General features: G+C 40.8%; 1 protein-coding gene across 3 annotated transcripts; it reads right to left on the minus strand.

Annotated features, from left to right (window-relative positions):
• Window positions 1–16: 16 nt before the first annotated feature.
• Window positions 17–11,486, minus strand: LOC308306039 (protein lifeguard 1). Of its 3 annotated transcripts, none has more exons than XM_080750941.1 (11): window positions 11,383–11,486; window positions 10,191–10,302; window positions 9,735–9,912; window positions 9,160–9,238; window positions 8,632–8,685; window positions 8,207–8,297; window positions 8,013–8,050; window positions 6,795–6,882; window positions 6,230–6,319; window positions 2,486–2,533; window positions 17–1,715 (listed from the first exon to the last, which is right to left on the minus strand). In XM_080750941.1, exons 2-11 carry the CDS (start codon window positions 10,290–10,292, stop codon window positions 1,563–1,565), a joined length of 921 nt encoding a protein of 306 aa, XP_080607067.1. In that variant the 5' UTR covers window positions 10,293–10,302; window positions 11,383–11,486; the 3' UTR covers window positions 17–1,562. The 3 variants fall into 3 exon arrangements, with proteins under 3 accessions (XP_080607067.1, XP_080607065.1, XP_080607066.1); XM_080750939.1 differs by having other exon boundaries at window positions 9,735–9,933; XM_080750940.1 differs by lacking the exon at window positions 11,383–11,486 and adding an exon at window positions 11,277–11,381 and having other exon boundaries at window positions 9,735–9,933.
• Between the last annotated feature and the right edge of the window lie 10,083 nt (window positions 11,487–21,569).

Consider the following 21,569-nt stretch of genomic DNA (forward strand, 5'->3'; position numbering starts at 1 on the left):
AGATATCCAGTTAAAATTCCATATTTTAATATACACAATGAGTACAGAATAGGTGGTCAACAAAGGAGTTATTTATTTACCTTATTTATTTACCTTATTAAAATGACATATAATGCTTATAGAATAACCATGTCCACATTCACTGCAATGAATATCAGATACTCCAGGATATAACACAATAACCAGAATAATACTCAAGCTGCATACTTGGTAAACATTCAGGAACACCTGTATTTTGTGGAAGTGTTTTATGGTGAAAGGTTTCAGTACAGAGGCCCTTAAAGACTAGCTGAAATTCCACACTTTTAGAGGATAATCCGGTCATAATGGAGACATGGTTAACAATAGATGCCAAAATGTAATTAAGTGTGCCTGCCATGCAATGGCAAAAAACTTGAGTTATCGTCCAAATACTTAATTCTGCCAGTGTTTTTCGGCACGTAATTCAGCCGAACGGTGAGAAAACCCCTGCAATTTACAAAGTGCGGCTCGATCGGGAATTTTGTGCTAGTACGTTTCTTGGTGTTCCACTTACCATGGCGGTGTAATTCACCCAAAACTACGAGAAAGTCAGTCACCAACACATTACTCTGGCCTACTGTTACATAGAAACATGGTTTAAACGTGAAACCTATTTGAGTAAAAGTGAGTAAAACATGTCAACCATATATCAGACACAATTCAATTTAATGTGATTATCGGCAGGTACAAACCACAGAACCTTGCCGCCTGGTTCAGCTGTACTTGTTACCAGGGAATGATGGAGTAGTTCACCCCCAAAATGACTTTTTTTCTAGTGATTACTCACGCCATGGAAAAAAAGTTATTTTGGGCGTGAACTACTCCGATTCATTGTGCTAGACGCCACAGTGTGTTGCTACTCTGTTGAATATCAACAAACATGACAATCTATTTTTTTATTTTTTTATTTAAACAGTACACTAAAATAGGTTTGTGAGAGCATAAGAGGTGAGTAACACACCTGATGAAGCAATGCCTTGTTTGATATGTTTTTACGTTTGATATGTTACGTAACATCCAGGCTGGTCATGGCAATGCCCAGCAGACAGCCGGTGTGGGAAGGTTGGAAAGCTTGATGCGTTCCAACTCCCCATTGATGTGATAGGCTGAGATGCTGCTAGCTCCCGTCTCACTAGGAAATATGTCACTAAGGAAATTAATTGCTCTCAAACTAAAATTTCAATTCGTCTTTAAGGGTGATTTATACTTTGTTGCGTGCCACATGTCACACACCGAAAATAGCCGACCTACAATCTCACAACGCGTTGCAGCATGGCGGATTGTGAGCTTGTAGATTGGCAGTATAATGGAGACCCCGTCCCCAACATCTCAAGATTAAGGCTAATTCATAATTCGCAACTGATTTTCCAAAACCATTTTCAGTTGAGCAATCATGTCCTTTGATGAAAGTAACTGATATTAAGCAGTTATTTTCACTGAGTGACGCGGTCAGGCGACAAAGTATGAATTAGCCCTAAGTGGGGAATCAAACTGAATCAATCAGAAACTGATAACCAGCATCCGGGGAACAGGACGGCCTTTCAGCGACAGAGGCCAATGAGCTGCAGCAGTAGAAGGAACAGTGAGACAACGTCCAGATAGAGGTTGAGAGCAGCAAATATGTATTCCTCAGCAGAGATTGAGTACTTTTTGTGTTTCCCTCCCAGAATAAGCTGAGTATCCATCACCAAGTACTAGAGGGAGAGAGAGGGAGAGACTTAGACTTCATGCAGTGGTTCCCAACCAGGGGTACTGTACAAGTAAGCAGTGGGTACATGGAATGATTGGGGATTTATTCAAATGTATTTCCCAAATTATAAGAATATTCCACAAAATCTCATAAAATGTTATGTGTGCAAACTGTGCATAACTGCTTTTCAGCAGGTTTCACCTATTACACGATGGGAAGAAGTCATGATCATGCATGTCAAAACGAATACATCCATGGTCAAATCTGCACCCATTAATAGTGCACAAACATGGATAAATGGCTCAACAGTTATTTCTCCCTGCAGCCATAGGTTTAAAACGCTTAAAAGCATGCAAATAACAGTTGCACTGTACGTCCGCTGCACAAAACAAGTTGTAACTTGCTTGTTGACAGCCTGTTCAGCAGTGTGTAGTCCTAGTTTGTTCCACCAGCTGAAGGAGCGGGTCACCACATTTGCTGTTAATGCCACAGGCCTGCAGAGAGCTACTGTAGCTATGAAAATGTAGACCACTGCTGTTCAGCTGTGCATAATTGAAATTAAAGGGCACGGGGGCACCACAGTTTCTCTCTTAAATCTAACCACTGTGACAGACATTGGAAGCAGGCTGCCTGGCCTTGGCCATGGATCAAGTCTCATAATGTATGGGCTCAGCTGGCATTAAACCTCTCTGTATGATATTGTTCTATTGAAATATTCATTTTTGATCTTGAGTGTGGGAAGTGATTCTGTGTAGATTTTTATAGTTTACTTACCAGGGAGAATAACAAGGTTCCAAGGCAGGCATATGTAATGTAAAGATACTGTTGAAAGAGATGGAGACACAAAACGGGGTTTATTCTCTTATTTGTGTAATTTAACTAAGGATAATGATAAGATTGACTATGATTGCCTTTCAAAGTTTGCGGGAGGGGCCAGCTTTGCATAAAATGCAACAACAGCCCACTTCAGGTTTTGGCCCATAACTCTTGAACTGTAGGTCGTACAGTCAACAAATATTTTTCCTCATAGCCGGGGATCCAGTCCCTCAGAATGGGAGGGGACCTGTGATGTTCTGCCGCACTTTTTATTTCTATTTTATCTATTAGTTTGGTCATTAAGGTCCACAGAATGAGAGGCCTGCTCTGCCGGAAACATCGCGAAAAAAAGTTATGGCCATTGATAGTAAAATATGTTATTGTTGTTTAACATGGTATAGATACCATTTTCAGTGTCAATGTCATGATGTTTTCGAACAACTAACTAACGCAGGAGAATGACCACTGAGAGATGCCAATCAGGTCATTATGTACAGGACACGGGATAATGAAAAGCCAAAACATTCTACATCCTTGGCTTCTGAGTCCACGAGACTCAGTCACAACAACATCCCATCAAATCCATGTTATGTTTAATTGTCCAATCAGAATGTGACTAATGTATTCTGTAAAATCCATATATCTGTGAAATCATTATGCTTGTGACTCAGAGAGAAACTATGGGTGAGAGATGCTCTATACTGTACTGGTACAGTACACTTTAAACTCTGACTATAATTTCAATACAACTAACTCAAAACCCACTTGCACTGGTGTGGACTCATTTCTTGTGTGGAGTACTTTATTATGGTTGGGAAAAACTGTTCATCAATATGGAATATGATTTTAAATCCCATCAGCCATTTGTATATTCACTGTCCCATCGACTCCACTACACAGGAAAGGAAATATATTCTAAAAAAGAAAAAAACCTGCTTTAAGTAGTATGTGAGGGGTCAAACTGGAGAGTTTTCATGATTCTGAATCCATTGCAAGCATTTGTTTTGCACAAAAAACATTCCTTGGGCTAGAAAACGGACAAACAAAAGTGTGAAAAGTGAGGAGTCATCACTTTTCACAGTCATCACAGTGATGAGTCATCACTTTTCACACTTTTGTTGGTTCGTTTTCTATCCCAAGGAATGTTTTTGTGCAAAACAAATGCTTTCAATGGATTCAGAATCATGAAAACCCTCCAGTTTGACCCCTCACATGCTACTTAAAGCAGAATTTTCTTTTTTTTAATATATTTTGTTTCCTGTGTAGTGGAGTCAATGGGACAGTGAATATACAAATGGCCATAACTTTTTTTCGCGACGTTTCCGGCAGAGCAGGCCTCTCATTCTGTGGACCTTAATGACCAAACTAATAGATAAAACAGAAATAAAAAGTGCGGCAGAACATCACAGGTTCAACCCTATTCCTTGAGCTTTTGGGCATGTGGATCCCCGACTATCATGATTCCTTGGATCATGGCCCATTTGTGAGATTACATTTTCTGCAATTTTGCGCTTTCTTCAAAACACATTTTTTGCAGCTACTGACTCAAAATTCACACAAATCGATAAACTTTAACTTTAAGTGATAAGATCCAGTTCCATTTGGCTCTGACTGCCTTCCAAAGTTTGCGGGCCCTGGGTTGGCAACCTGGCCTGGCAGACACCTATGCTCCCAAGAGCACACTTTTGAGTTCTGTTTTGGTTTGTTAGTGTGAATAAAAATCATTTGAACATCTAAGGTTTGTGTGAGCTTCCTCCTTTGTTGCAAACTGAGCCATCTATAATGGTATGCTCTCAGAGTTAAATTAACTGGAGTTTTACCGTGCAGATTGTCTGGCCCCGAAGTACCAATGATAAATTAGATCTCTAACTCAGTATCAGACTTATGGTTCAATGACACGTTCAAAGGTAAATGAATAAATGATTAATTACCACATTGTTGTACATAACTAATCAGACTAGAAGGACAAGACTGATTGATTGCATTTGAAAGCTTGTCTCAAGCCCTTTCATTCTAGGCTTTCTTTCCTAGGCGCTGTAAAATGATGTACACTACCATTGAAGTTATTATAATGTATTTTGCTCAACTATGCATATGCCTTGTTGTATAACAGTCTAGTATAAAAAAAGAATTATGAAGATTTTGAGGATTGGTTTAAAAAAAACATCAAATATTTATATATTGTTCTATATAATACGATTTAATATTCATAGAAAGAAACGGATCACCAATATAATAATTAATTTGGGGAACTGAATTGTCAAAGGAGCATATATTGTGCAAGAACACTGGGCCATGTCCGAAATCACATACTTAGTGATACTTACAAAACTAGTATGCCAAATTACTTTTTAGTGTGTCAGAAAGCTTACTACATAGTATGTGAGATGTATACTAAATTCAGGCCCGTTCAAAATCACATACTAACATAGTATTTATTATGCCAAATTGGTTTTTAGTATATCTGAACCAACCATATTATGTTATTTAATACTATTTATTCACCCTTTACTAAACAACAATTATTGGTTAAACCATGTCCCATGCTAGAAAATGTTAATTTGCAATTGTATATCCACATCCAAGTTCATTTTCGTATGCATGCATATACACAGTAAAATGAATAGTGTTAATTTAACAAATGGAAGCAAATGGAACCATAAGACTGAGGACTTTACTGTGTGTGCATAATTGATGTCCACCCACAGGTCAGTGATGTCTCATGAGTTGCCCATCCAGGGGACAATAACTCTCTTTGTGTTTTGGATATTGTTGCTGTCAGGCGCCACAATATTATAAGATAGATAATATATAAGGAATAGGGAGTGATGTCTGCTCGGTATGTAATGATAATATTTATGTAAAAACTAGTTAATTGAACGATAGAGGGGTAAGGAGTGATGTGGGAGTGTTGGTGCTTGTACAGTATATATACAGTATGTATATTTGAATTTGTGTATATGGGTATATCAAGAAAGCACATAAGGAGGAGCGCACACCTAAGTGAGTGAGGTGCTGACCACGCAGATAACACTGAATGAGAAGAAAGAGGCCGCACAACTCTTCAGCCACGATGCAAATAATTTATTTAACCAACGTTTCGACTGTTGCCAGTCTTCATCAGGGTTTGTATATAATATGGGTATATAACATCTTATGAATGTAAATATAGAATATCTTTGGTTGTTCATTCACGATGAACATTTTTATTTTAACTGAAACTGTAAATCGATATGTAGAAAGGATAGGCATAAATAAGCTTTGAGCTTCAGCCTATGACTTTTCGATCAACCAGAAATAATTGTTGGATTATAGTGTGAAATGTTTTGTGATCATGTTGATGAGGATCAAAATAAACTAAACTAGGGCAGAAACCTTGTATCTCCATAATGCTTTTTTTCTTTTCTTTGTACGATAGTGTCACGCAAAATAAAATAAAAAAATAGCTCATCTACAAGCTCAAACGAGTTGTGATGTGGCGCATTGTGAGCTTGTAGATATGCATTTTTTGTCTGTGGGTTTTATAAATATTGAGCCGATGAAAAGTATTAACAAGAGCTAGTTTTCCATTGTTAAACATTCTTGTTTTTCCAATTCCTGGAAAGTTTTGGACATATACTATATTGCCTCAACTTCAGCTTACAGCCTCAACATCAGTGCACTCTCCCAGAAAGAAACACTGTCGATATTGGATGGATTTACCTGGGATCGCATGATTCCACAAAGCAATGCAAAGGACAAGAGGGTCCACCCAAACACCCAAACACATCCGTAGGCTGCAGTGAAGTCCACCTAGGCGGGGGGGGTGGGGGACAGACAGAAAGGGATTGAATATGATGAGCAACTCAAACAGGAAATGTAGACCGAATGTCTCTCATTGGAACTCGTCATTGTCATAAAGGCGAGGGCACACAAGGTCCTCTGCATTGCAGCTGTACTGTGCAGCTCTGCAGAGTGCTATATCATGGAGGGCATACTCGCACTGCAGTTCAGCACATATCCAGGCGACAGTTCAAGGGAAAACAGACACATATTCGGTGGAACAGTGCTTAAGCGTTTGAATAAGTCAGTTGCAAGATAACCACCTGACTTGTTGTATTGAATTAAATAGAATAGAAACAGTGAGCATTGAGCATTGAATACTACATACACACATACTACACACTTAACCTTAACTTAAACCTCAACCATTATGTCTAGATAAATAAAAGCAACTCTGAGTTCTCTTGCATTTGAAAAGAGCCCATTATTATGTGAGAGAACTTACTTTTGACTGCATAGCAAACAGTGTTAGACTGAAGGACACCAGTGCAGTGGCCCCCACAGCCCACATAACAGCCTCAGCGTCAAAGAATCTGCACAGATGGATTGACAAATAATATTATATACTGGCAATGGAATCCAAAAGTGGCATGCTTACCTAGTCGCCATTCAGCATGGGCACATGTATAATGGAGTACAGCTGTAATGTTACCCAGAGAAGAAAAAACAATTCTTCTCATGAAGATGTGTTGTTTTTGAGTGGTGGTAGACCGCTCCATAGCATGGCGGTGTGTGTATCCTGTATGTATGTATGGGTGTGTGTAGCCTGAGGTGTATGTAGCCTGAGTACCACGCACGCACGCACGCACGCACGCACGCACGCACGCACGCACACACACACACACACACAGGGGGAGGGGGTTTGGGGGGTCAGCAGGTCACCCTCACACACACACACACACACACACACACACACACACACACACACACACACACACACACACACAGTTGAGCAACCTTGCTATACATGTATTTTACCCATATACCTCAACCCCTGCTCCACTCACCCAGCGGTGCACAGCCTCCACCGCTCAGTTCACACAGGTGTGATTTTTCATGTTAGAGTCTGTTGTATGTGCCAGAGACTGCTGTGAATTGTGTAATGAGTTTGCTGTGTTCTTGTCATATCACTGAAAGGTTCTGGTACTGCAATATGCCAAAAATATGCTAATTAGGATGAGTTATTATATTCTGATTGCGGGGGGAAATGTCTGATCTAAAGACTGTTTACAAAGGCACCATAAGATTCTGTTCCCTAGGCACAAATCAGACTCTCTCTATAAAGAAAATATTACACTGAAATAAAGTTGCAAATGTGTTTTACTCTACTCTTTGGTTTTCTGAGAGTGCTCCTACTTCTGTTCTCAGTGAATATTCGTCTGAGGTTTTCAATGAAATATATTTTGTTTGTCTGCATAGTCTGTATTAGTATTGAGCACCCTACGAGTTCAGCTTAAGGTCGACCACAACACAAAGACGGAATCTCTCTATACACCAGGAAAAAAAAGTATACCTGCAGTGAAACAGCTTTAATAGTTCCATGTGTTTCATGGAAAAACTTATCACAGACATATTGGCCGTCTGGGCTTTGTTGTTTTGTTTTGTTTGTTCTTCTGTATCAAAGTATAGTGGGTTTGTCAGAGGACTTGTTCTACATACTCACACTGCTACGGATCCAAGCATCAGGCCCTCCACAGTAGTCTGGAAGACCGACAGATAGAGATAGATTGGAGAGAGAAAAGGGACAATTCCACAGAAAACAAATGCATTTCAAAAGAACCTAGTAGGAACGCAGTGAAGTAGAGCAGGTGTGGTGGGGTTTAATTTGATGGCTGGCTGGCGCTGGCTGGTACTCACAAACAAGCCCAGGGCGATGAAATTGAGGGGGACTCGACGCCGGAGGTTGTCACAGCAGGACAAGGCCAAGATGAGTACCAACACGCTCACCCTAGTTTCACAGAGAATATAGAGTGCCTCGTAAATAGGAAATAAAGAGGGTGTAAAGTGAAGAAACACTGCTTCGAAATTTTAATTTCTAGAGTGCATTATTTATGTATACTGTATACTATTGCTGCTATACTGCAGACGGAGATCAGTACACAGTGGCGGTCCCAAGGTTTTCCCCCCCGTGGTTTTCACAGGGTGATGTTTTCATTTGGATAATTTACTGATGGTTGAAATGTGAGAGAGAGAGAGCGAGAGAGAGAGGGGGGGTGGGGGCTTGGGTGAAATAACACACTGAACAGTATAACTAGATGCGTTGATTTGTTGTGATTGCTTACATCATGACCGAGGTGAACCAGGAGTTGGACCATGCAAATTCCCTGAGGGGTTCCCTGGAAATCAGTGAAAGGGAGAGTTTGTGAGCGGGATGCAGTTTTATAGGAGCAGCATTTATTTTATAGAAGTAGAACCACTGCAATGTTTTTTTTGTATTTTCTTATTATTAAATATTAACAGAGGACAGTACATTGTGCACATGGGAGCTATGTACAATTTACGATAAAGAAGTACAGGACTAGCTTTCGACCACATACATTATACTGAACCCATAAAGCTTTCAAACTACCGCAGAGTGAAAGCATATTAGGGTAGCAATGGTCATTCATTCTCTAAAGCCGAGGTAGGGAAACCGTGCCTGTTACTTGTATTGGGGGGATCTCAGAGAGAACAATTTATACAGAAATGTCCTGACTTGTGGTAAATTGGTGCTCTTACATGGGAACACACCAGACTGACAGTAGACAGATGAAGTTCACACTGGAATGTAATGTGGTTTATTTTTCTTCCTCTGTGCAATGATGACTCACCAATAGAGAAAGGCACAGATAATCCCAACAGTCACCAGAAGCTGTATCATCAAGGTTATATAGACCTTCCTTATGAAAGCTGTTAGATAGATAGACATAGAGAGAGGGGGGGGGGGGGGGGGGGGGGGGAGAGAGAGAGAGAGAGAGAGACTCAGGCAGATGAAAGCAGATTGAAACAAAAAGGCAAACAGACAGAGACACAGCAAGGGAGGCAGCACACTCAGTTGTTTATGCCACAAAGTATTTGAGAAATGTTTCTATTTTCATTGAATCCACTGGTCCTCTTGTAAATTAAGTGTGCTGTGTAGGAGGTGAAGAGGAGGGCAGGATGCTTGCAGCACAGCAACCAAGTTTCAATTTCAAATCAATTTCAAGAAAACATTGCAAAGTAAATGAGGGAGTAAGTAGAGATTATTCATGTCCAGATGTAGCCAAATGAACAGACGCGAGCACATACTGTATGCAAACTCGCAGACAAAAAGACACACATGCACTGATTGCCGCTGTCTCCATCCATCTCCCTTCCTCTTTCTCCAACTCCCTATTCCCAGAGCGGGGATCTCTCCATTCCTCACCTCTCCTTACACCACCATCACTGAAGCAGTTTTCATCCTCGGCTATTCCATAGTCTTGATAGTCAACCGGTGGGGCTTCAGTAAACTGGAAACCATCTCCAGCTGTGCGGCCCCCTGGATGAACCACGTTGTCATAGGGACCCATGGGAGAGATGACAGCGATGTTCCCCTTCCCAACCTCGTCAAAGATAAAACAAGGCTGACTTTCAGTTCACTTTCTGTTCAATGAATTCAGGAGGTGGATTCTAAAACTAAAAACTAAAATCACAGTAATATTTTGAAGTAGAAAATATGCTGTATATTACTTTATATAAGCGAGAAAATACCACCTTCAACTCAGTCTCTCCAGGTCTGACTCTTGACTGCATTCAGTTTTGAATAGTTGTACCTGAAAGATTAGTTTCACCAAACAGCCCATGAACTTGATTAATATTATGTTCAACCAGAACTACTAACCTGGTAACTCGGCACTGGATAAGGGCCCTGGGGACCATAATCCTGGGCATTATACGGTGGGGGACGAGGTCCATCGTCACTGCTGCTATTATTTTGGTCCATTCTACTTGTCCTTTTTCCATAAATTAGAAATACAGAAGAGATGTGAGTATGTGTTAGTTTAGTGATAAGAGACATCTTAAGGATGCAAAGAGGTGAAAGATAATAACCCTTCATTAAGGTAATCGATTGGAAATCGGGAACAATGTAAAATTGTAAATGAATGTGAATAATATATATATTCTATATATTCTTCTATTATATATTATATTTATTATTATGGCAAATGTCTTAATTCACAAGACTAAATACCTGCAAATGCTAATGAAGGCTGGCAGCTGAAAAGTGTCAGTTTGTATGCTGCATTAAATCGGTTATTTAAGCTATATATTTAACAGAGAGTGCAGGTTTTTTCCTTCCATTTATGGCCTTGACGCCCATTGGAATCAGAACTACATTGCTGTTTTATGGTGAGATAAAATACGCTTTATTAGTCTGTGAGGAAATTTAATTATCATCAAGGAGAGGTGAGGAATGATAATCTATGGTCAGGTACAGTATTTGAGTAACAAAATTGCTTTTGGCAATTAAAAAGTTGAATTGAGGGAGATAAAACCCCAGTAAATGTCACATAAACAGTAACTGCCCGTGACTTTAGGCTAGACAGTGAAGCCTAAAGCATAATAGTTTCATCACGTCATTGCATTGCCATGTAAACTGTATGACAGAAACTGTAGCATTAGCAAGGAAGAGCTGGTGAGTGGTGAATGCCTTTAACTTCCTTGTCAGTGCTATGAAATAATCAATAATGAGTATTAGCCTAGGAACACATAGCTACCGATCAGTGATCTAGGTGTACCACCTAGAATAAAAAAAAAAAAACTACAATAAAACCTTTGTTCAGAAGAGTAAAACATATTATTCAAATGTATTCAAATTTGAACATCAGGAGCACTTCGCTTATTTGACTTGAAGGCACCCTGTACTTGAATAGCAACGCAAGTGGACTCATCACTTGCAAGATAACATTAAAAGAGCGTTCCTCACACTTTGCAAGTCTTCGAAAGGAGTTCAGCTACAAGTCGATCCAGGTTTTTTCCCTGATGTGTTTCAATTAATAGTAACAATTCTAATTCATGATATCGTCACTTACTGTAGCTCTGGCGGCGTGATGTCCAGGAATCTGCTGGGCTGCTGCTTCCTGTAGCGTTGGTTCTCCCTTCAGGGCAAAGTCTACCTGCTATCAGCCGGTTCCCACGGAGACAGGACTTTGGCTCCAGGGGAGAAAGGATGTATCCCTCATTAGGCTCAGTGGGACGTTCAAATGAAGTTCAGGATACCCCCTCCCCGTTCCCCCGCCCCAATTTAAAATTCATTTTTTAAAATCTTTTTTTCTACCATTGATCCATAAGCCTTAATATTTAATATGGGAATGTTCATACACCTCAAATAACGAGTTTTCCTTTTTTATATCCTGTGATTATACATCCTTATTAAACATTATTCTTCTCTATGTTCTCTATTTGATAAGGGGCACTAAAGGCAATTATATTGCAATGGCACCTTTCAAACTGTGTCAGTGTCACATGACCTTCATGGCTCACCTTTGTTAATCATTGATGGGAACTTGCCCAGTAAATCATCCAGGGATGGAGGAGTATTCCACAGTTAAAGAGCCATGGGTGATACGACCAAAATACTTACTGTGTGATGAAAATACATCATACAATGAATATACGGGAGATTCTCAACCCTTTTCCTTTCAAGGACCCCCAGATTGATAGCATTAGGCTATTTCCCCCCTTCATCTCTGGAACCCCGATGTCCAGTGTTAGTTTATCTCTGAGAGTGTACAAATGGACAGGTCCATTTGGTTCCATTTGTACTCTCTCAGTTACAGAAGCAAGAGTCCATTTGGACTCCCTGGCGGTACCCAGACCCAACATTGAGAAACATATATTGAGCCTAATACGGAATGTACATGAACATGAATGAATATGTTTCTTAATGGAGAATCATCATTGAAAGAAATGCTCTTAAGGGGCAATGAAACCCCCAGTTCAATTTCCTCTCTGCCCATCCCACTATATAGTCTGCAAGTCCTTCCTCCAACTGAAATCACATTAAGTACCTTAATTACAAAGCTACAAAGTGCCTTTGGCCAAAGGGTGGCACTAGAGGAAAGGCCATGGGGTCGGTCACTCCAATGGGAAGGGTTTATACTCCTGGGAGCATGAACGCACTCCAGTAGCCGGTAAAGCACGTGAGTGCGTGACACCAGGCTGTCGTTTTCCAGATTTCTTGTTTTAGAAGTGTTGGTCGGAAAAACTGACTGAGCCACGCCGGCATCCTCAAGATGACCACTTGCACTTTTTAAAGTTGTACTAAATGAAGACACTGCAGAACATCCAATGACTCATTTGTGGAGGTCTGCTATCACAAACAAGTATCAGTTAATACATAGGAATCGATTAACAACGCAAACATTGTGTTTCCATCAATGAAAATGACTACATTTTTAGATAAAATAGTAATTTAAAGTAATTAATTGTTGGAAGATCTAAACTTAATTCTATAGATTTATCTGTGAGTACGGTATATATACTGGTGCAATCATAATGCAGATAACTGCAGGACACTGAAGCACCCACTGACTCCTCTGAAAGGCATTGCAACATCTTGACAAGTGATCGATATAAATAATACAGATCTCCTGGCATGGAACCAACAACCAGAACTGCTGGTGTGAGTTCATGGAACAGTTTTCGGTCTTCACAAAATCATTCCAAATCATTTCAAATGCCGTACAAAGTAGGCCTACAGCACAAGCATTTTCCCATGAATCATTTTCTATCAATAATTTCAAATGAGTTGTCATGAGGTCTTGAACAATGAAATAAATGAATTCCAAATCCACAGTATCAATCTGTGTCCTATACACACAGGACTATTTCACAGGATTTCAAATGTGTGTGTAATTTTATTATAAAGTGGTCTGACTGGTCTCATGAGAACAGCATGACTATTAATATAGGCTTACAGTCAACAAACACTGGAGGGCACTAGTCTCCAGTGCATCTCCCACTAATTTCTCTGATTGGATTGTGTATCATTCATCCCCATATCCTCCTCTGCAACCACTAAAGCCTGATTTATACTTACTTGTGCACTGAAAATAGCAGATCTACAAGCACAAAACACGTCACCCTGCAACACTATGTGAGCTTATAGACCGTATATTGTCGTCAATAAGGCTTGGAGTATCCACAGAGCTCTCTGCATTGGGCTTTACCCATTTTAACTGTTGGATAAAATCTATTTTTCTTTCATCACCCTGCTCTTTTCATTTCTGTGACAGCACAGAAGCAGATAGTCATTTTTCTATGTTTAGACATCAGCACAGATATCACGTCTTGCTGTAGAGGATAGCCAACTTTTGAAAATGAGGAGCAAATGAAGTTATAATATGTACTGTAGGGGCTGAACTGACAGAAAGTTTTCTTTAAATTACAAATACAAACTCGCTCTGCTCTGTGCTGATTGCCGTGTCAGTCAACACAGGCTTTGACCAGTCTGCTCAAATCCTTTTTTTTTGTTTTTTTTTTAAAGCTATTCATGGGGTTTGCTTGGAATGATGACAAAACAAAGTCAGATTTGGGAAGGCAGTTTGAATCAGGCCAGTGTTGTTGACACAGCATTTAACATGGTGCTGAGTGTGATGCTGCATTTAACACAGATCTGATTGTCACAGTGTTGTCCAAACACAAAATCCCCATCACATCAAACCAATGTCACATAGCGACTAGCCTCGGAAACCCAGGCTTTTACATAACGACTAATGTTCCCTATTTGATGGCAGTTATAGCTGTTATACATCAGTATCCTGAGAGGACGTGGACAAATAGCTAGTTAGCTGTAGTACAACTAGTGTTGTGTGTATGCCTCTATCTATGCACTGTCTGTCTACTTTAGTCTGGGATCACTTCACTTTTCGGGGTTGTAACCGGTCTGGAGCGGAAACCACAACACGTCATGTTGTTGTACTCAAAGGACTACAATTTGCCGGAAAGATCAAACCGGATTCAGTTTAACCCAAAATATTCCCCTGCGCTCAAGGACATACTTTTAGGGCCTACCTAATAAACTCCTTGATGCGGAGTAGTTTTGCTTTTGAGAAAATCGTTTGGTATATGCATCTTTTAGTCCAACTGTTAGCGACTGGCAAGACTACACTAGGCTACTCGAGCATTTTAATAGGGATTGGGGAAACAAACGTGGGGAACCAAATCAAAGTGACGCCGCTTCTTCTAGTGGTTTCCATGATTTAGGCGGAAACCAAACGGCCGGTTGTGAACGAACACCAGGCTTTCCCCCAGAAAGCCTGGTAGGCGAGGTTAGTCTACATTCTGTGACAGGGTTTGCACAGGGTGATGATAGCTAGATGGTGACCAACTGAGTTCTTTTTTGGAAAATGGGAAAGATGCTTGGGATATTTCAGCTGAGGCATGGGGGTGCCCACATGCTCCTGAAGAACAGATATAGCCAAAGCATAAATGCCGGGTTTACACCGTGAATTACTGCTGCAATATTCACCCACTGGAAACAGTGTTTCCAGTCATCCTGACCTTTAGATCAGATTTACAGGTACAAAATGGACAAAGAGATGATAGATAGAAGATAGATGCAGGATGGGAGGACTTGTATCATAGCCTACCTACACTGCGATTTCCTAATACAACACTGTTTAAATTCTATAGTAAAAATTAAATGCTCAATTTATCTGCGTTTCTTTTTATGATGTCAAATTATTTCAGAGAAATGAACAGTCGTAAAACGTACATAATTGGACATGCGATGAGTGCTTGATTCAAAATGACTTACATTCAAACAGAGTGACCGTTGCAAATAAGTTCCAGGAAGATCCTATATAATCATATTCAATGGGACGTTTTATTGATTGAGCATCGTCAAGCACTTAACAGAGCTATTACTTTATTTTCCTGGACTAAATGTAAATGGTCTACGATAACACTACCAATAATTATTTCCTAAAATAAACCTCACTCTAAAGGTGAGGGAAATAATTAAATCACATTGTTTAGAATATCTATACGTAGCCTTCGTCTGTGAGGTAAACAGACCATTGTTATTATGTCATTAACACTTAACAAAATGAACACATTAAATATTAAGTCTGTAAAAAATACATGAGATTTATTTAAGAATGTTTACTTAAGTCAATAAATAAATAAATACAATAAAAAATAAAACGTTTGGAAATGTGTGCTACACAAACTTTTTGTTTTATGTTGATTTAAACTTGCTTAGTTCTTTGAATGCTTTATGACTTTGGTTCTCCACTCCAGTCCTGGGGACCCAGAGTATTGATGGGTTTCTATTTTACCATTCAGTTAATTGCATTTACATTCTGTCCCTAACTCCCAAGTGTAAATTAGTTCCTGATTAGAAAAGATTAGAAGGAAAACCAGCAGCACCATGCCCCCCTGGGACAGAATAAAAGAGCATCTGCTCGGTTGTACCGACAGATCCTGTATACTTTTATAGCCAACTGTTATTTTAAAGCTCCTTTTTAATCTTCTTGTTTTTTTTTTAGATCTCAACTCATACTCAATACTCAACATCATACAATCTCACAGTTTTACTGCTGACTCTGGGGCCAAATTCAGTGACACCTTCTCCAATTATTTCATTCCTATTACAACATTTTGACTAAATCTGGATGAATACACTCTTTTATCAGTCAATGTCTTTCCATTCTGGATACATTGCACCACACCTGATCAATGACACACCTCTGCAAACAATATGAATACGTTGAGAAACTACTTTTCTGACATAATAGGGGCTGAAAAAAACAACCCCAAAATGTTACTCAATGTTATCAGTTCTGATCTCAATAAATGGTCCAACCAGTGCAGATTTGGAACCTGGAAATGATAGGACAGAGACATTTGCTGCCCATTTAATTGGGAAGATGGAGAGAATTCCACTACATCTACCAACTGTCAACTATAATCTTGCTTCCTTCATAAAGTTTCAAACTATTATCATATCAGCAATGCTGTTTCTGAGCGGTGCTAAACACTCCAATATGTGACTGTGTGTGTTTTTCCAATTGTTTTTCCATTGTATCAAATAGTGATGTTGTATGTCCCTATCCTGTGAAGTCATGTGGGTCTATCATCATCATCATCATCATCAGCAGCATCATCATCATCATCATCAGCAGCATCATCAGCAGCAGCAGCAGCAGCAGCATTCTTGTGCCACCGTTATGCAGCTTCCTCACTGGCTAAAATCAGTTTTTGCTGCTTCATCATTGTCTAAATGTTACTCCATAAAGTCGGTGAAGTATGCCACATGCAAAAACGGCAACCACACTTACAATTTCCCAGAATTGCACCTTTCTAGTTGGAAATAGTATAGTGTGGGCAGTATAGTATTGCTGTAGGCAACACAATATAGTTCTTGCCCAGCGTACTTGTTAATCCAGAACTTAATGTTCTGGATAACACTTAGCCAATCAGGAAGCAGCATTCTCTGTGCTAGAGGATTGGTCGAGCTTCACATGACAGTTTGCTTGCTACGGAATATAGTCATGGCAAGCACACTTGCACTTTCTAATTGCATCTTTCTAGTTTTATTAGTGAGGTTGCCCCGCAGGGCAACACATTATTTATTGTTCTTGACATTTTTACTCATCATCTGATGTACTTTTTTCTCTAAGGGTTTTCCCATAGACGGGTTTCTTGTTTACAAACATTGAGACTAAATGCACAGGTGACTGTATCACATCATGTAATCAATTCCGTCCAATCCCCAAACCTGTTGTTTTGGGGAGCGCTGGTTTCATTGGCTAATTTTGGTACCGACCTGCGCACGCATCTAGTTCTTATCAGTGTAACGTGGACCAGAAACGCATCAATAGAAGTACTTGGCTGGGTACTCATCATCTGATGTAACCATTCGATACCTTGATATTGTGATGTAATCCCTATCTTCTAATGATTAGATATACACCTTTTATTGTTGTTGTTGTGGGCTCGCTGAAAGCGAGCACACGTATGTTATCTTCATTATTTATATAGTGAGTTCCGTCACAGACAAGTACAAAGGCAGGGCCCTTAGCCAATGAGGTGCGGAAAATCTGGGAGTGGTGTTAGCTGGAGTATTGGTTTAGCTTCACATGACAGTTAGCACGCTGCAGAATATAGTCACAAGCGGGCCCACACTGTTTCGTAGGAACAGTATTTCTAGTTATGATATTATGTCACATGAAGCTTGAAATATTCTGTAGATTGTCCCATTTATAGTCTGGTTGGCTGAAATGTCATGTGAAGCTCACCAATCCACCAATCCTCAAGGTCTTTGGACATTTGCCTGTTTATGCCCATTGGATTTAGCCTGACACTCAGCCTGAATTGACATTATGTTTCACTCCATTATTCAGTCTGAACTTGCTCTCATCCAAGGCAATTTCTGGGATGGGCGTTGCCAAAGAGGCAGTCTTCTGCGATTGGTTCACCGTCTGACCAACACAACAGTAGCAAAGCAGATGACGTAGTGTTGTTATGTGGCTGGCTAGTGGCTAGCATGTTGCTTGCTAGTGCTACTTGCTAACCAAAGAAACAGGCAGAATAGGAGCGCTACAAACTAGGAATCAAACACAACATAACATGTCTGCTACTGGTGTTTCATAGCGAGATCGATACGATCGCATATTACAGCGACGGGCGACGCGATTCGCGGTACGGCGGCGGCGCTTGTTTACATGGAAACGCACATGAGTTCTGGGAAAAACCCACCCACGCTGATCACAAGACGCTGATTCACGACGCTGATTCGCCGTACAGATTTTTGAACGAGGAAAGCCTCTTCAATGAGAGCACTTCTAGACCCCTGAATCGCCAAAACAAAAATTTAAAGGAGTGTGGCTAGCGATTCAGGGTCTGGAACTAGGCTACATCGGATTGGCTATATATAGACGGCCCCTCTCGTGGCCTTTATATATGGCCTGGGACGTGAACTGGGTGACGTCATCACCCGATTGATGATGTCACTCTGTCTTTCCAAGGGTTTTCCCATTGGATGACATCAGCGCAGACATACAGACACGCAGACGTAGATTTCCCTAATTTATAGATAGATAGAAGCTTGGAGGCATTTTACAATGGTGCAAACGGCATAAGTACACTGCCTTATAGGCATGACAAAGGGAAACAAGGAACCTTATATTTAACAGAGGCGTTATGATATGAAGTGCGACATATATTGGTCGAATGCTGCAAATAACACCTTTAATGAAAACTAGACTGCTCTCCGTTGAGGTGCCAACTTGAGCCTGGCACACTTGTGGCCATGTATGGCCTACTTGTGAGCCAGCAGAGCGCACCCTGTTATTCATCCATGGAACAGGTCACACTTGTTAAAGAATGCTGGTCCCTCATTGGGTGTTGATGGTGACTTCACCAAGAATGTTGGTCCCTGATTGGCCATGCAGTCATTGACGCCAGGAAAGCTGGTCCCTGATTGGCCACGCGTACATTGACGCCGCATTTGTTTCCGTTCCCACCTGATGTTGTGTGGGAGTTCCGACCGCTCCAGACAGTCAGTTCCCACCTGATGTTGTGTGGGAGTTCTGACTGCTCCAGACAGTGCTGAATAACTGCTAGCTTGCACAACGTCTTCAAGCTAGGACTCATGTGCAGTATGTACAGGCCATCATCAGCAAAGGGGCAAAGAGGACGATCCGATCTCCTACCATGCAGCTGCACATGGGACCTGGTTCCCCCGTGCGTTTCCACCATGGGCGTCCCATGGGCTCAACCTTCTTCCAGGAAAAGGTCTCTGGGTCGAGCTTCCACAGAGTTTTCATGTTAAACCGACATATGTACAGCTCTCCATTGTAGACAAAGGCTGAATGACCCCAGCGTCTGTCTTCAAGAAGCGGTGCAGAAGTCTTGTTCAGCCAGCAGTTGGTTTCTGTGTCAAACACTCTGAGGCCGTTGTAGTTGGACCACCTTTTTCCCCCAAATACAAACATCTTTGTCCCGATGATGGTGGCAGAGTGACATTCTGAAACAGGCGGTGTCGTGCCTCTCTTGGTAATTCTAGACCAGACCATCGTGGTGGTGTCCAATTTGTACGTGTTATTAGTGTATATGCACATCCGATTCCATCCTCCATGGATAAACATGACCTTCCCCAAGACACAGGCTGAATGCTTGTACCTCGCCTTTGGAACAGTCCCTGAAGTCTTCGGTTTGCACCACATGTGGGTGCCGACATCAAATGACAAAAGCATGTTGTGGTACTGCCCTTCCCAGTGTCCACCCCAGATGTAGATGGTATCTTCTATCAGCACAGCTGTGTGGTCCTTGCGCGGGCGAATGTCACGTGACGTTCACTGCCAGGTGGAGGCAACGTCCGCCAGCTGAAAGACACTGTGTTGAAAACGTGCACTTCAAATTCATCGGAACCTCCGATGCAGAACACCTCGTGTTCCACGGCCACGGTGGCCCCACGAACAGCATGATGGCCACTCACATGTCGGGTCCAACTCAACATCTTTACATAAAACGGCAGACAGAATGGCACTTCTCAAACGCTGAACTCTAAAAGAACAGTATTTCTAGTCTATCAAGTTCTCCAAAATGACGTAATCTATCAGTCAAGTTCTCCTCAAAAAGACGTAAGACACTGCCTTTGTACCGACAGTACAAAGGCAGGGCCCTTAGCCAATGAGGTCACCACAGCACAGCCCTTGTTAGGGTCTCAAATGATCTACTGTTAACGGCAGAGTGACTGCTCTGTCCTCCTGCTTTTTCAACACAATTGATCATGCTGTCTTCCTGCACCATCTTGAAACATGGTTTGCTCTTAGAGGAACTCCTCTACAATTCCTGTTCATACCTGTCCAATAGAACCTTTTCTGTTGTGGTAGCAAATGCCAATTCCTCTGTCGCTTTAACTGTGGTCTTCCCCAAGGGTCCATTCTTGGCCCACTATTGTTCTCAATATACATGCTGTTAATTTATGTCTGTATCAGGCAGAGCACACTTCAACAACTGTCTAATATACTGGTGCCAGTCCAAGAAATATGAACACTTTACGCCTGTGCTAGCCGACACTCTACAATCTAGGCATTTAGCAGATGCTCTTATCCGTTGTGACGTGGGAAATCAGAGTAAGCATGAACTGTATTCAACAAACAACAGGGTAAAAAGTCTGTCAGGCAGCCATAGTTGACTGGTTAGAGAGCCTGCCTGGGAAGACAAAGGTCCAAGGTTCCAGGCCACAGCAATGTGTCGAGGTGTCCCTGAGCAAGACAGTTGCCTCTCCCAGTGTGCTGTAGAATGACCCTCATTGCTCCTAGTAGTTATAGGATGGGTAAATCATGGGTAAATCAGGGGCGGGCATTTGCTCTACGCAGACTACGCAACTGCGTAGAGCCCCTAGGTAGAGGGGGCCCCCTACTGGGCTCATTATTCTGAGCATTTAGGGAAAAAAAGTAAGTCTCTAGCCCAGGGGTGTCGAACTCATCTTGGGGTGAGGGCCGCATTGGATGAAAGGCGACTTGATGAGGGCCGAACCAGTCGCGGATCGGATGGCATGCACACTCGCGCACATGTTCGCTCTGTTTTTCTTCCTGTCGTCTCAGCCACTGCTGTAGCTAGCAGTATATCATTTTACAAATTGTGTTCATTATTAAGTAAAATAGCTACTTTCATTATTGGTATTACAGTTGCAGTTAGGTACGAGAGATGCTATTTGTTTAAAGGAGTAGTTCATCCCCAAAATGACTTCTTTTTCTTTGATTACTCACGCCATGGAGAATTGAGTTCAATAATATATTTTTATTTTATTTGTCGCATTACTAAGACAAAAATGTGATAATAGTACACTTCCCCCCATTGATTCCGGATGGGGACCCAAATGCATTTGGGTCCCCATCCGGAATCAATAGGCATGCATTTATTGTAATCAAATTTCTGTTTTAGGAATGAGTCTACATTGGCTCCATGGCATTTTGGGGGTGAACTACTCCTTTAAGAAGTGCCAATAAGAATAAACCATTTGATAATAGAATAATTCAATTCCTGATAGTCTCCAGTACGCTATAATTTGTAAATGGCTAAAAAATATATTATTGATGCAGGACAATAATTATTTTTATTGTATTTTATAATAAAAATAAATAAAAGTAATGAACAATAATGGCATATTCAGAAAATATCGGAATAATAAAACTTTTACATTTTTATTATTATTATATTTTTTAAATAAGTTATTTTTTTTAACAACATTCATTTCCATGTC

Source organism: Nannobrachium achirus (assembly GCF_963921795.1).
Source record: "Nannobrachium achirus genome assembly, chromosome: 2".
NCBI lineage: Eukaryota > Metazoa > Chordata > Actinopteri > Myctophiformes > Myctophidae > Nannobrachium > Nannobrachium achirus.